The sequence below is a fragment of the Lycorma delicatula genome, chromosome 4 (assembly GCF_047948215.1).
Source record: "Lycorma delicatula isolate Av1 chromosome 4, ASM4794821v1, whole genome shotgun sequence".
NCBI classification, from domain to species: Eukaryota; Metazoa; Arthropoda; class Insecta; order Hemiptera; family Fulgoridae; genus Lycorma; species Lycorma delicatula.
Window position 1 is genome coordinate 32349674 of NC_134458.1, and position 13142 is coordinate 32362815.

The 13142-nt window shown below is 31.6% G+C and overlaps 1 protein-coding gene across 2 annotated transcripts in view; it reads right to left on the reverse strand.

The window, feature by feature from the left end:
• Window positions 1-444: 444 nt before the first annotated feature.
• The window catches only part of Gld (Glucose dehydrogenase), a 252098-nt gene continuing 239400 nt past the window's right edge, over window positions 445-13142 (reverse strand). For both annotated transcript variants that reach the window (XM_075362609.1, XM_075362610.1), the window contains exon 4: window positions 445-9913. In XM_075362609.1, the coding sequence (XP_075218724.1) occupies window positions 8468-9913 (1446 nt within the window). In that variant the 3' untranslated portion in view covers window positions 445-8467. The remainder of the gene's footprint in view (window positions 9914-13142) is intronic.

Here is a 13142-nt window from a genome sequence, read left to right on the forward strand (position 1 = left end):
CAGAGCTCTCCTTTGTCAAGATTTATTACACAGGTTCTTTAACAAAGGATCTGCTCCAAAAAGATTTGGAAACATAATTCCATGTATTTAAAAAAGCATGTTATTTTTTAATTTCTTTGCTAAAAAGAACTATAATCATATTTAATTATGTTTGTCAACAAATATCATATGTAGGTGGCTTAGAGCTATTGTCAGGTGATAATATTCAATACCTTGAACATCACTATAGGTTTATTTTTATTCATATACGAATTTAAGATGTTGGCACTAAAACTGAATGCTTTGCATGAACTTCTGTTTAATGCTCACCTTATATATAGAAGAATGTGATAATTTAATTCTATCTGAGAAGTAAAGAGGGATAATGTAAAACATTTAACATTTTTATTTAGTGCAGGTCATGTGTTAAATATTTTAACTTTGTTTTTAAAAAAATGACACAAGTTAGGTTATACTCATTTTATTTTTTATAAATTATTTTGTACAATTTTTGATTGAAATACAATTTTATTAGTGACAAACAGCATAATATCACAAAATATTACATTTTACGATAATAAATAGAATGAAGTATAAATGATATACAATAATAGCTTTTTTCATTTTAGTTTTATCACTAATTTTATTAAATTTCTAGGTTTATATTTCAATACGCATTTTTTTTACAGGAGATTACTTTTATGAAAAAGTAATCTTATAATTTTACTTAATACTCTACACTGAAATATGTGTTTTGAAAATTATTCAATCTTGAACTTTTTGTCAAAACTTTTATTACTAAATAACCTGTTAGAAAGTCAGTTTACTTAAGTTAAGGATCTTTTTCATGGTAGAACTGCACTGCTCAAGTTTTATCTCTAAGGACATACCAAATGGAAGTTAATGAAATGAATAATACAACTTCTTTTAGGGTAAGAAGTTATAATTTAACCTCTGTTATTCACCATCGACATCTAGACTGTGGTCTGTCTGATTAGTAATATATAGCAGCCTATCCCACAGCATAGATTATCATTCAATGTAGATTAATTTTGTCCAGATTATTGAAATCTTATTTTACTTCTAAAGGGTTTGCTGCATAACCTATTTCTGTTCTGAACCATTCATCAGACTGTAATCCATAAAAGTAGAAGTTCATCAATCTTATACTCTAAGAATTTTAGGCATTAGATGCTTGGCAGAACAAAAATTAAAAAAAAAACATAAATATGAAAGGCAAGATCTCTTGTACTAAAGTACACGGTGAGCTATCTTAATCCATTTCCATGAATTTATGTGATGTTGTTACTATAACTTCAACCTGTTTAAATAGATACTGACAGATGTTTCATTACTAAGATAAAGTATTTAAATTTTTAAACAATCCACACATACTATACTAAAAAAAATTGAGCATGAAGTTCCAGAATGATAAAGAATCAACTTTAATAAACAATTGATGTGTCGCTTGGCGACAATAAATTTATTTTTAAATGGCAGTTGAATTCTCAACTTTTCATATCTATTTATACTTTATTACATATAATCTTGGTACCTAATCATGATCTTACTACAGAAAGCTTGATTTTAATTAGTTGAGAAAAATATTTTTGTGCTTTCTCAAAACTTAGATACATTGAATTTTTGAGTAAATGCAGTTATTACTTTTCACCTGAACAGCGATAAAAAACATGTACATAAATTATACTATAGTTTTTTCTGTGCAGTCTTGAGTATCACGATTGTAATCACAGTTTTTTAATATTTAAATTACCAGTATAATTTTCTCAATATGGTGAAATCTTAAAGTTCTCTTTCAGCTAAATAAAATTCTGAAATAACTATTAATTTGGTTGTTGTGTATGAAGTAAATACATTTGGTATGAACAGTCTCATATTTATATATCTATATTATGCAGTTTGCTTCTACATAAATAATTATATCTACTATAAAAAGGGTTTATGTAGGATAGAATAGAACTTATGTGTAAGTTGTGAATAAATAAATTATGTTATGATATTACATTGTAATATCATAACATTATTTATTCACATACACATGTCATGTGTATGAATTCAGTGCATCAATAAAAATATATATTAGTGAGAATAAATTAATAAACTTACGTGATTTAATTATTGTTTAAAGAAAAATATTACATTCCTTAAGTTAAATTGAGGTCATACATATCATCAACATTTGTACATGATCTGAGAATTTATTGTTTGTAAATTATGCATTTTTTTTTGTTTTATGTTAATAATGGGCTTTTTCTCTTAATAAATTTATTAAAGTTTGGTCATTTAAGTGAATTCACTTCCCATATTATTTTAAAACACTGCTAGTTATTTATTTATTAGAAAGATTTTCAGAACATAAGATAAGTAAACTTATTATATATTTATATATTATATTGTACAAAATATAAGATACACTTAAAAAATTGGATTTTTGTTCAAGGTGAAGCTGTTGCTGAAATAATTTTTGAAATCACAAAATTGAATTAAATAAAGTTGAATGTCTGATCATATCATTGCTTCATTATGTAACATATATACAATAACATAATCATCGCTTTACGTCTCTATGTGAATAAAGCTTAACAAGTAGCGTGACAGAAATCCTTGTAATAGTACAATTTTACCTGTAATTTGACTATTTTTAATGAGTTTAATATCTGTAGGCTTCCACCAATTCTTATTAAAAAAATTTTTAAATAACATACATATTTAAAATTTTTTTACCGTTAACTACAAAAATTGTAACAACTGGACGACTTATCCTCTAAAAAGTGTATGTGAATTATAGAAAATTAACCTTTAAAGCTTTTAGAATAGTTTTTTTTTTGTTTTAGTCTTGGTTTCTTACAACTGTAAGAGACCTGATCTGTTACAAGTCATCCTGAAAACAACCATTCTCAACAACCATATTCCATGTCAGGCTCACTAGAGAAATTAAGAAGTGAAATAGTCTCTTGTTGTCTTCTCCATTGAGCTGAATACATGAGTATATTCAGCGTACTGTCATTCTTGTACTGTCACCTGTAAGCATACTAGCCTAACAAGATGCTCAGATATTCAACTCCATAAACACCTTCACCCTGTTCACATTAGGGAGTGGTTGCATTTTGACTGACATTATTGTTAGAGATAGCGATTTTGACAGAAGCTTCTTGTACCTTACGAAGCAGATAGTGTAAAGCAACAAATTGAAGTAATTCTGTTTGATGGTGAGACAATGTTTTATATTTACTGCCTTCACTCAGTAAGAGATTACTTTATAAAATTGGAAAAAAGTACTGTATGAATGGTTGTTCATATAAGATGATATATCAGAGCTTTTAAAATATTATATATTTAGTTGTTATAAAGATTCTTTAATAAAATTTTAATTTAGATTCTTTACAGCTCGATAATAAACTTTATAATTTATTCAACCGCTAAAACCTTTAAATTTGTTTGCATTTATTTTGGTGACTGGCAAATTTTTATGTTAATTTTCAGGTTATAGACTTTGATAAAAGGATTCTCAGCTAAACAAGTCGTAAAAAATTAGTTAAAGTTCTTTAAGCGATGTTAACACTGAACAACAAGAAAATTACTCTCCAACATCCAAAAACCCTGTGGGATAATTAATAAATATAATAAATTAGAAAAAATAAATTTCAGGAAAATTATTTCTTAAGCACATTCTTCATTTTTACAAATTATTATTCATTCTTATTATTTTAAGTATTTGTTTTTGTTATGGCAAGTATGTTTTCTTATTCATATCCATATATTTAAAAAAATTATTATTTTTAACAAGTTTTAATTTCATGATTTTTTTATTAATTAGTACTTTTTACATTATTGTATTAACTTTTACTTATTTGGATGAGGCCAAATAAGTGATCATGTTTAAGTTGAGTGAAAGGACACATTAGTTATTAAATTAAATAAAAAATCACTGTGTTGTATAAGATGAATACAAGATTTCATTAACTTGTGCGTGGAAGACATCATTAGCTGCTGTTTGGATTTGAGAATATTTAACTTAGTGATGATTGCAGAACATGATGCTGACAATAGAATTAAATTTACATTTCTGCACTCCAGCAAAGTAATTTTTTATCTAATTTCATTAACATGTGAAAGCAAGCTGTGAATTAAATTATATATTTTATAGGAAATTTTCAGATTATACTCTACAGAATACGGTGTATCTTTTAAAGCTCATAAATCATTGTATTATGCATGATGTAAAGAACTCACCCTCAATTTTAGTAAAGAAATGATAAAATCTTGTGATAATTTTATATACACCTTATTTAGCATGACACTAATACTAAATATTTAATTAACAAATCCTGTGAATGAAATGAAATATATTTACATCTAAAAGTTATTCAGCCCATTTATTGAGTAGTATTATTTTCACGGTACATCATTTCTTCATACCTAAGTATGTTACCTTATGTGTAACATTTGTTAATGATATGTCTTTATTAACATTATACATGTATTTAAATATAAAATTTATTTAAAACTAAAACATTTAAGTGATATTTAGTGAATATAATCTAAGCTGTATATTGCCCTAAATATGTGGTGTTTATTAAAGTACTAATTATATATATGTATATATATAAAACAGCTTTTAATACAAATTATAACAAATGTATGATAACGTATCCTTATTCCTTAAAGTACTTAAAATGGAATTATTTACTATTTAAAATTACAAATGTTTGTATCTATTAATGCAACAAATATTACATGATAAATAATGAGCATTTTTAATACCTTCCTTCTGTCTTTGCATACTAGGCATTCAGGATTTTACAGTCCACTGATATCTGTAAAATCATACTAGTGTGTAAAGTTCACATGCCAAAGGGAATCTGTTCACTGAATAACAGGCCTTGTTGTAAATGTAATTCTCCTTTTTTTTAATGTAAAATTTTCCATTTATGTTACAGTTCAATTTTTTATAATCCTGGAAGTTGACCGCAGGAACTAACTACACTAGCCAATAATGTCCAACTGTAATACCAGCAGCTGGCTATGAACTTCAAATTTTCTATAAAAATATAAAAAGAACATTGTAGCCAGTGTTTTCAGAGATTACTCTTCTACAGCATTAATATGATTCTGAACATCAACAAACAGTGCTACATTTCGGTCTTATTATTGTACCGTGCTATAATTTGATACATATTTTTTCTCAGTCAACTGCTGCTTTGACCTTATTAACTCTTATTGACAATTGAATCACTTTAAATGTAATTACCTATAAAAATGAAGAAAATTAAGCAAGCCTATATAATTTTAATTAAATTGAAGGTTGTTTACAGAGAAATTAATTGGTCTAATATCTCTGAAAGGAATATATGAATACATTTGAATATATTGACTTAAAAAATGTTTGTTTTTTTATCTTTATCAGTATAACCAGAAACTGATATATAAAGTATAGATAGCACTAGTAAAGTATAGATAGCACTACCTAATACACAGGTATGGAGCAATAGATAATTCCTTTTTTCATTCTTAAAAGAATAACCAATTTTTATGCATTACCATGTCAAAATTAATAAAATATTTCCAGTAATAGCTAATAATATACTATTAGCTACTCCCTATTGGTGTGCATTTTCTGATAAATGGCAGAACTTAATACAGATTTAGCAACACAGATCTGGTATCCAGGATCAGTTGTACACCTTACAGTGATGACATTTAAATAGCAAAATCTATCATTGAGCCATTATGAAATTGAGATTTTTGATTTTTCAAATGCATAAAATCTTGTTATACAGAGTGTTCAACTTAAAAGAGGCCCCATCATTCAGTAGTTTATACTAAATGCAAATTTCTGTTAAAATGCATATATTAGTGTAAGATGGGTAAAATAATGTGGAAGATGTTGATATGACTGGAGCTGGAGTGGGGAGGACTGTATATTGCCTGCATATTTGAGTATTGGCTTTTGAACAAGGTTGCATAATCATGAGTTGTTTGTTAAAATGCAGTTAACTGTTGAAGAATGTGTACTCATAATTGAAACTTGTTTAAAGACAAAATCTCATGTTCTGTGTTAGCAAATGTTCAGGGAGAAATTTGAAAAGGAAGGACCTGTGAAAACTGTTATTCAGAAGTTAGTAGAAACGTTCTATGAAACAGGTTCAGTATTAGACCAGAAGAATGCCTGATACAGGTCAGTTTTAATGATAAAGTTCGTACATGACATTAAAGTGGCAGTTACAGGATCTCATAAATTTTTGTGGAAATTGGGAAAATAACATTTCACTAGGTTCAGTCCACACTACAGTAAGGAGAATCCTGAGATGTTATCTGTATCGAATGCAGGTTTTCCATGAGCTAACTATGCTGATTATGCTAAAAGGTTTCACTACTGTCAATGGTTCAAGGACATCATTATAAGCAACATTGACAGTTTAGATCAAGTGATTTTCACAGATGAAGCACGATTTCACTTTGGTGGGTATTTTAATAGTCAGAACTACCAGAACCGGGGTACTGAAAACATGCACATCTTCTTTGAATCTCCCCTACAACCACAAAAAAATAGGCAAATGGTGTGTGGTTTCAAGGTGATGAATGATAGGACCCTTGTTTTTGTGAAAAAAAACTGTGTATGATGCTGTCTTGCAAGAAATTATCCAACAGGTAGAAGAATCGTTTCTAAAAGATTGTGGTCACTAAGATTCCCTCATCTGACCAGTACAGACTTCTTTCTGTGGGGTTACTTATAAGAAATGGTTCATAGAAACAAGCCACACACCCTGCAGGAATTGAAGACAATTATTACCAATGCCATCCAGGAAAGAGGCAGGATACAGTCAACAAGAGTAAACAGGAATGTGGTCAAACATTTTGACAGGTACATAGAAGTGGATGGACATCATTTTCAACATCTTCTGTAAATTATTATGTAAGTGTTTGCCAATAAACTGTTATTTGTAGACTATATTAACTGATGCCTCTTTTAAGTTGATTATTGTATATGTTAAAATTACATGTTATTCAAGGTAGTTTTTGTTTGTACACAGTACACTGACATTTAAATACCACTGGTTAAGATACATATTCTGTTTGTACGTAACTGGACACTGGTGACCATCAATTTGTTTTTATGTGTTGAGATAGGCTTGTTATTTTTAATAAAAGTAAATTTTAAAAAAATATATATTTCAAGTTAATCAGTGTGGTTTAGTGTATTGTGTCATTTGATATGGCCATACAGTGCAATTAATGAAGATTAATTTGTGTTCCTTGTAGAATGAGAAAAAATATTGTTTTTTTTTTTTGTATAAAGAAGAAGTATAATATTCCTAACTTAAATTTTAATATACATGTACTAAAAGGTTTCTTTATTAAAATTCTGGATTTCCTATAATTGTATCAAAGTTAAAGCCTATCTTTAACTTGTGGAACTAAGAATTGCTGATTGATAATTAATATGTTTAACTTTGGTTATATACAGAGCCATAAAATTGCAAATCTATACACTAAGAATAAAAAAATGTTACTCAGTGAAGACAGATAAAAAACTTTAAAAAAATTTAATTTACCTGCAAGTTACTCTTGAAGGCTAATGATATGTGGCTTCAGCCCTTTGCCATATATTTTAAGCGCACATCCTACTAATTGTCAGTGCCAGATTTTCTGGAAGTGAAAAATTATCTTTATCATGGGTCTCATTTCTCAGAGAAATGAAAAGATGATGTGATTGTAATGTAAGTGATATTCATAATTTTAATATCTATTAATATACTGAGCTAATGTTATTGCAGATTAGGTTTTACTTATTCAAAGTGTCTGCTAGATTACGTAAGCTGGGAAAACAGGTGCTGCTATGATTAACAGTTCATTTTTTTTTCTACTGACAAAATTCTGTAAATAACAGTATTTAAGATCTTAATTCTCAAGAAAAAAATTAGTTTAATTATTTTTTGTAGGTTTATGGCAGAACATAAAAATAACAAATAATATTATTACTTTACAATCAGGTTTTTTTTAAATACAAGAATGTTCATTATTTTTTAAATTTAAGTCTTTATTTTTTTCTTTTTAATGAAATTTCAATCATACCCAGTAGTAATTGTTCTAAAATTAATTATATATTGTAAAAAAATGTTTTATGTTAGAGAAAACTCGTCAATATTTGCTGCATTAATTTAATTATCACTATATCTGTATAAAACTATAACCTTACCGTAAAATATTGCACATATCCTCAATTCATTTATCTAATTATGATAGGTGTGTTACTTTTTGTAAATAAATGAATCGGTTTAAATTGTTTTTTTATCAACATGACAAAAGATAAAGTACGTGGTACCTTAGTGAAAGTCTTTTTATGTTATATCAGTATTATTTCCTATATTTTGGATATACATTACATTGTTAAATTAATATTAAATATTAACATAGTGGATCAAGTGCATTTAAATTCTTTTATAGGAAATATAACTGCACATTATCACCATTTACTCCACAGCCGCCTTCCAATCCATCTACTTTTAACAAGGTCAGATCCTTTCTCTGCTATCATGATTGTCGGAGCATTAGTATTGCCCGATGTTACAGCAGGCATAATGGAAGCATCCATAACTCGTAAACGATCTATTCCGTGCACACGAAGTTCTGGGTCAACTACAGCTCCAGCATCTCCTGCTGGACCCATTCTGCAACTTCCAGCTTGATGATTTTCAGGGCCTGTGTTACGACGAACTGCACACTCCCAGTAAGCATCACAACCAAAAGTTAGATTCTCACACCCCATTGTAGGTGTTCTGTCTAATCTGAATCCGTACTTTTCAAGAGCTTTTGTTTCTGACAACTTAATTGCAAATTTTATACCTTCAATTATTGTTGCTATATCTTGTGGATTAGTCAGATATTTGGCAAATATCATAGGAGGAGAAAGAGGATTCTTATCTCTGAGTTTCAGGTAACCACGACTCTTTGGGTGAAGAACAGCTGGGATTATGTTAACTACTCGTTGAGGAGGTGGACCTGAAGAGTTAGTAGCGTCACTGGTTCTTTCACCTACTTGCCCAGTACGAGCACAATTTGCTAAAAATCCTCCAAAGAAGAGTTGAAGGTCAGGGTTGTCATCTTTAGGATTTGCATATTTTGAGTTTATAAATGCTGTAACTTCAGATAATCCTGTTCCTGACATAAGGCCATCACGGAATAACAAATATTCCATGGCAGTTGCCCAGTTTAAAGGTGTTGTTGATGTGTCATTGATAAAAAAGTTAAGAAAAAATGCCACATGGTTATGTAGATTTCTGCCAACTCCTGGTAGATCATGAATTACAGGGATGCCAACTTTCATGAGATCATCTTTTGGTCCTACGCCAGAAAGAAGCAGTATCTGAGGAGAATTTACAGCACCGCCACATATAATTACCTCATTCTTTGCAAGTACATTTTCTTTACGGCCATCGCTTCTTAAGATTTCTACCCCATAAGCTTCTTTTTTCTTTGGATTTATAAGCACTTTGGTTACAGTTGTGTTCAACATAATGTGTAGATTTGGTCTGTCCTTGATAGGACGTAAGAATGCTCTGCTGGAACTCAGACGTGATCCATTCCTGCTAGTTGTTTGAGCAATAGCAAATCCTGTGTGAGATACTCCATTAAGATCCCTTATCAAATAGCCGAGTTCAAGCCCTCCCTGAAGAATTGCATGAGATAATGGTGGATGATATGGAAATTGTGTTACAGTAAGATATCCTCCTACTCCATGATAACCTGCATCCATTACATCTGCTTGAAGATTGTCCTCAGATTTTAAAAAGTATGGAAGAACATCTTGATAACTCCATCCTACATTTCCCAGCTTTGCCCAGTCATCAAAGTCTTTTTTGCTTCCTCGAATGTACATCATGCCATTTAGAACGCTTGTCCCTCCTAAAACCTGTAACAAAAAGAAACCATTGCCAATTCAATATCAGAATAAACATATATTAAAAATATATTTCTCATTCTATATATATTTTATTCTCTACTTTTATGAAAGAACATAGTTCTATAGGCTGCCATTTTTAAGCCAAAAAGAGTGAGATTTTAATGGTGAATTAGTACATTTTTTTATGATTATCATAAATAGTAATCAATGATTACTGATAGTTGGGGGTGAGCTGATTGGTCCTCACCCCTGCCCCTGGAAAGGCTATTTGAAAATGGTTAACCAAATGTCAGCAACTAGCTTTCTCTGAAAGTCCCATACAAATATGCCTGTGAAATTCAGAATCATAAATAATCCTTCTTAGGATTCCAGATGTGTTTTATCAAAGGTGAAACCAAAACATCCTGGTAGATTAAAAATTAATTTATGGAAAAAATCATGACAAAGTATAAAAACTATATGGCAAACATATGGTATTGACAAAAGCCTTACCATGAAAGTAAATGAAAAGAGCATTAACAAATGAATATAGATATGATTCCCTTTGAGGAATTTCACTGCAAAATTAAAAAAAAAATTAAAGGAAAATTGATCAAATCTCTATTGGACAACCTTGAAAGGATGAAAGTAACAAAAGGAAAAAGAAGTCATTACATAAACATCAGAATGTTGCAGTGATAATGAACTGTAAAGGTGTTAAGATTCTTCTCATGCACTGGAATGGAAGATCTTACAAGCTGAAAACCGATGAACTGAAAACAGAAGCTGCAAAAAAAAAATTCCAAAATAATTGGCATTACTCAAGACTAAAAAACAACATAAAGTTTATGAGATTTTTTTCCAAATGTTCTGTTTATCTGGAAATGAAAAGAGGGAAGGTAGAAGAGGAGACTTAGTTACGCTTTTCCATGAATCCCTATATGTCATAGACTGTAAAATGGAAAACACAGGCAAACTGGAGTTCATGTAACTGAAAAAAAGTTCAATAATTATAATCATTTTAAGCTGCTCAACATCTATATTCCTTTCCTTTGTATTCTCAGGTCATTCTCATGGATAACCTTTACAGGATATACATGAATAGGATATCCAAGTTGGAGGATATTCAAGTAGCAGTCAACAATAATTGCAGTTATGATTGTCCTAACTTTGTAAAAAAACAAGGTGATCAAGGTTTTGGTTAATGGGTAGGAAACAATTTATTTCCAAATCAAGAATGGAATACCCCAGGCTCAGCAATCAGCGCCACATTATTCAATATACCAGTCCATGATACGAGGGTTATTTTTTTTCAAGGTCCGATCGGTCGCGAAATAAAAACCCGCGCAAAAATCAGATGAACCTTTGCGCATATGTGTTGCACCGCGTCTCTAGTATGGCCTTCAATCACGCCGCGTCACTTCGTTTAGTTCTGAACACGCAGCTAGCACGTAAACATGTCTACAACAATAGCATCTCCCGCCAAGTGTGAAGTGCGTGCGTAATTCGATTTCTTCAGGCTGAGGGGTGTAATGTAGCTGAAATTCATCGACGAATAAGTAATGTGTACGGTGAAACTTCAATGAGTGACAGAAACGTGCGACAATGGTGTAGGAACTTTAAAGCAGGATGTGCAGATGTTCATGACGCAGGCGGTCGGGAAGGAAGCGAGTGTCAACCGATGATCTCGTTGAGCGAGTGGATGAGGCTATTTGAGAAAATCGTCGGTTCACAATTTCTGTATTGAGTGATTCGTTTCCTGAAATTTCAAGGTCAGCTCTCTACACCATTGTGAGTGAGAGACTTCAGTACCGCGAACTGTGTGCGAGATGGGTTCCTAAGATGCTGTCCGACCATTACAAAACAATGAGAATGGACGCCTCCCTAACGTTTCTCCAGCGCTACCACAATGAAGGAGAAGATTTTTTGAACAAAATTGTCCTAGGGGACGAGACATGTGTCCATTTCGAACTGAAGAAACAGAATAATAATCCAAATGGTGGATGCACTCTCATTCTCCCAGTAAACCAAAGAAGTTCAAGCGAACCATCTCCAACAGTGTATGGCTACTGTGTTCTGGGACCGGAATGGAGTTCTCTTGGTGGAATTCATGGAACGTGGCACGACCATCACTGCAGCTTCATACTGCGTGACTCTTCAACGTCTACGAAGGGCAATTCAGAATAAGCGGAGAGGAATGTTGTCATCAGGCATTGTCTTTCCCCATGACAATGCTCGGCCGCACACTGCAGCTGTAACAAAAAAACCCCTGCAGCGTTTTCGTTTGGAAGTGTTTGATCACCCACCATACAGTCCGGACTTGGCTCCATCCGATTTTCACGTCTTTGCTCACATGAAACGCTAGCTAGAAGCACAGACATCGAGCTGCAGACCAGCGTAGAAACACGGCTGAAAACACAGGCGGCTCCGTTCTATGACGAGGGTATTGGAAAGTTGGTACCACGCTACGACAAATGTCTAAATCGGAGTGGCGACTATGTAGAGAAATTGCATAACTATGTAAGTGCTTGTCACATATAAATTTTTTTTATTTTCACTTTTAATTTCGTGACCTATCGGATCTTGAAAAAAATAACCCTCGTATAAGCAGAACCTTCCACAAGATGTATATTGCGTTAACTTTTTGCAGACGACATGACACTATGGACTACAGAGAAAGAGCCAGAAACGGCAAATAGTCACATGTAAGTAGCTGTAAACAGAATTGAACAATAGACCCAGAAATGGTCTCTAAAACTTTCAGTGACAAAAACAGATTGTTTTTTTTTCTTTACAAGAAGAAATAGATACAAGACCTAAGCCTAGAATAACAACACCGAACTTAATTTAAAGCGTAACCCAAACTCTTGCGAGTCACACTGGACTTGAAGTTTCATCCCAACCCCTTAGGGGAAGACACCCACCTAGTGACGTTCCAGTACTCGAAGTTTCAGTGGAAAAGGCACATAGAATGTCTGATAGATCAGAATACTAAACGTCTCAACATGTTGAAAGCTATCGCTAGCAAATAATGAGGAGCCGATACTTCAACGCTAAACATTTTTATATTGCATACATAGCCTAATATACACAATGTAAAACATTTTTACAAGATGGCTAATTGTAGCAAAGTTTGGGGATCTTCAGCTGCCACGCATATAAATAAGCTGCAACTAATACAATTGGCAGCATTGAGATTCCATTTGGACTGCCCTAAAACCACACCCATTGTGGCTTGGAGATTGAGCTCAGGGTGGGG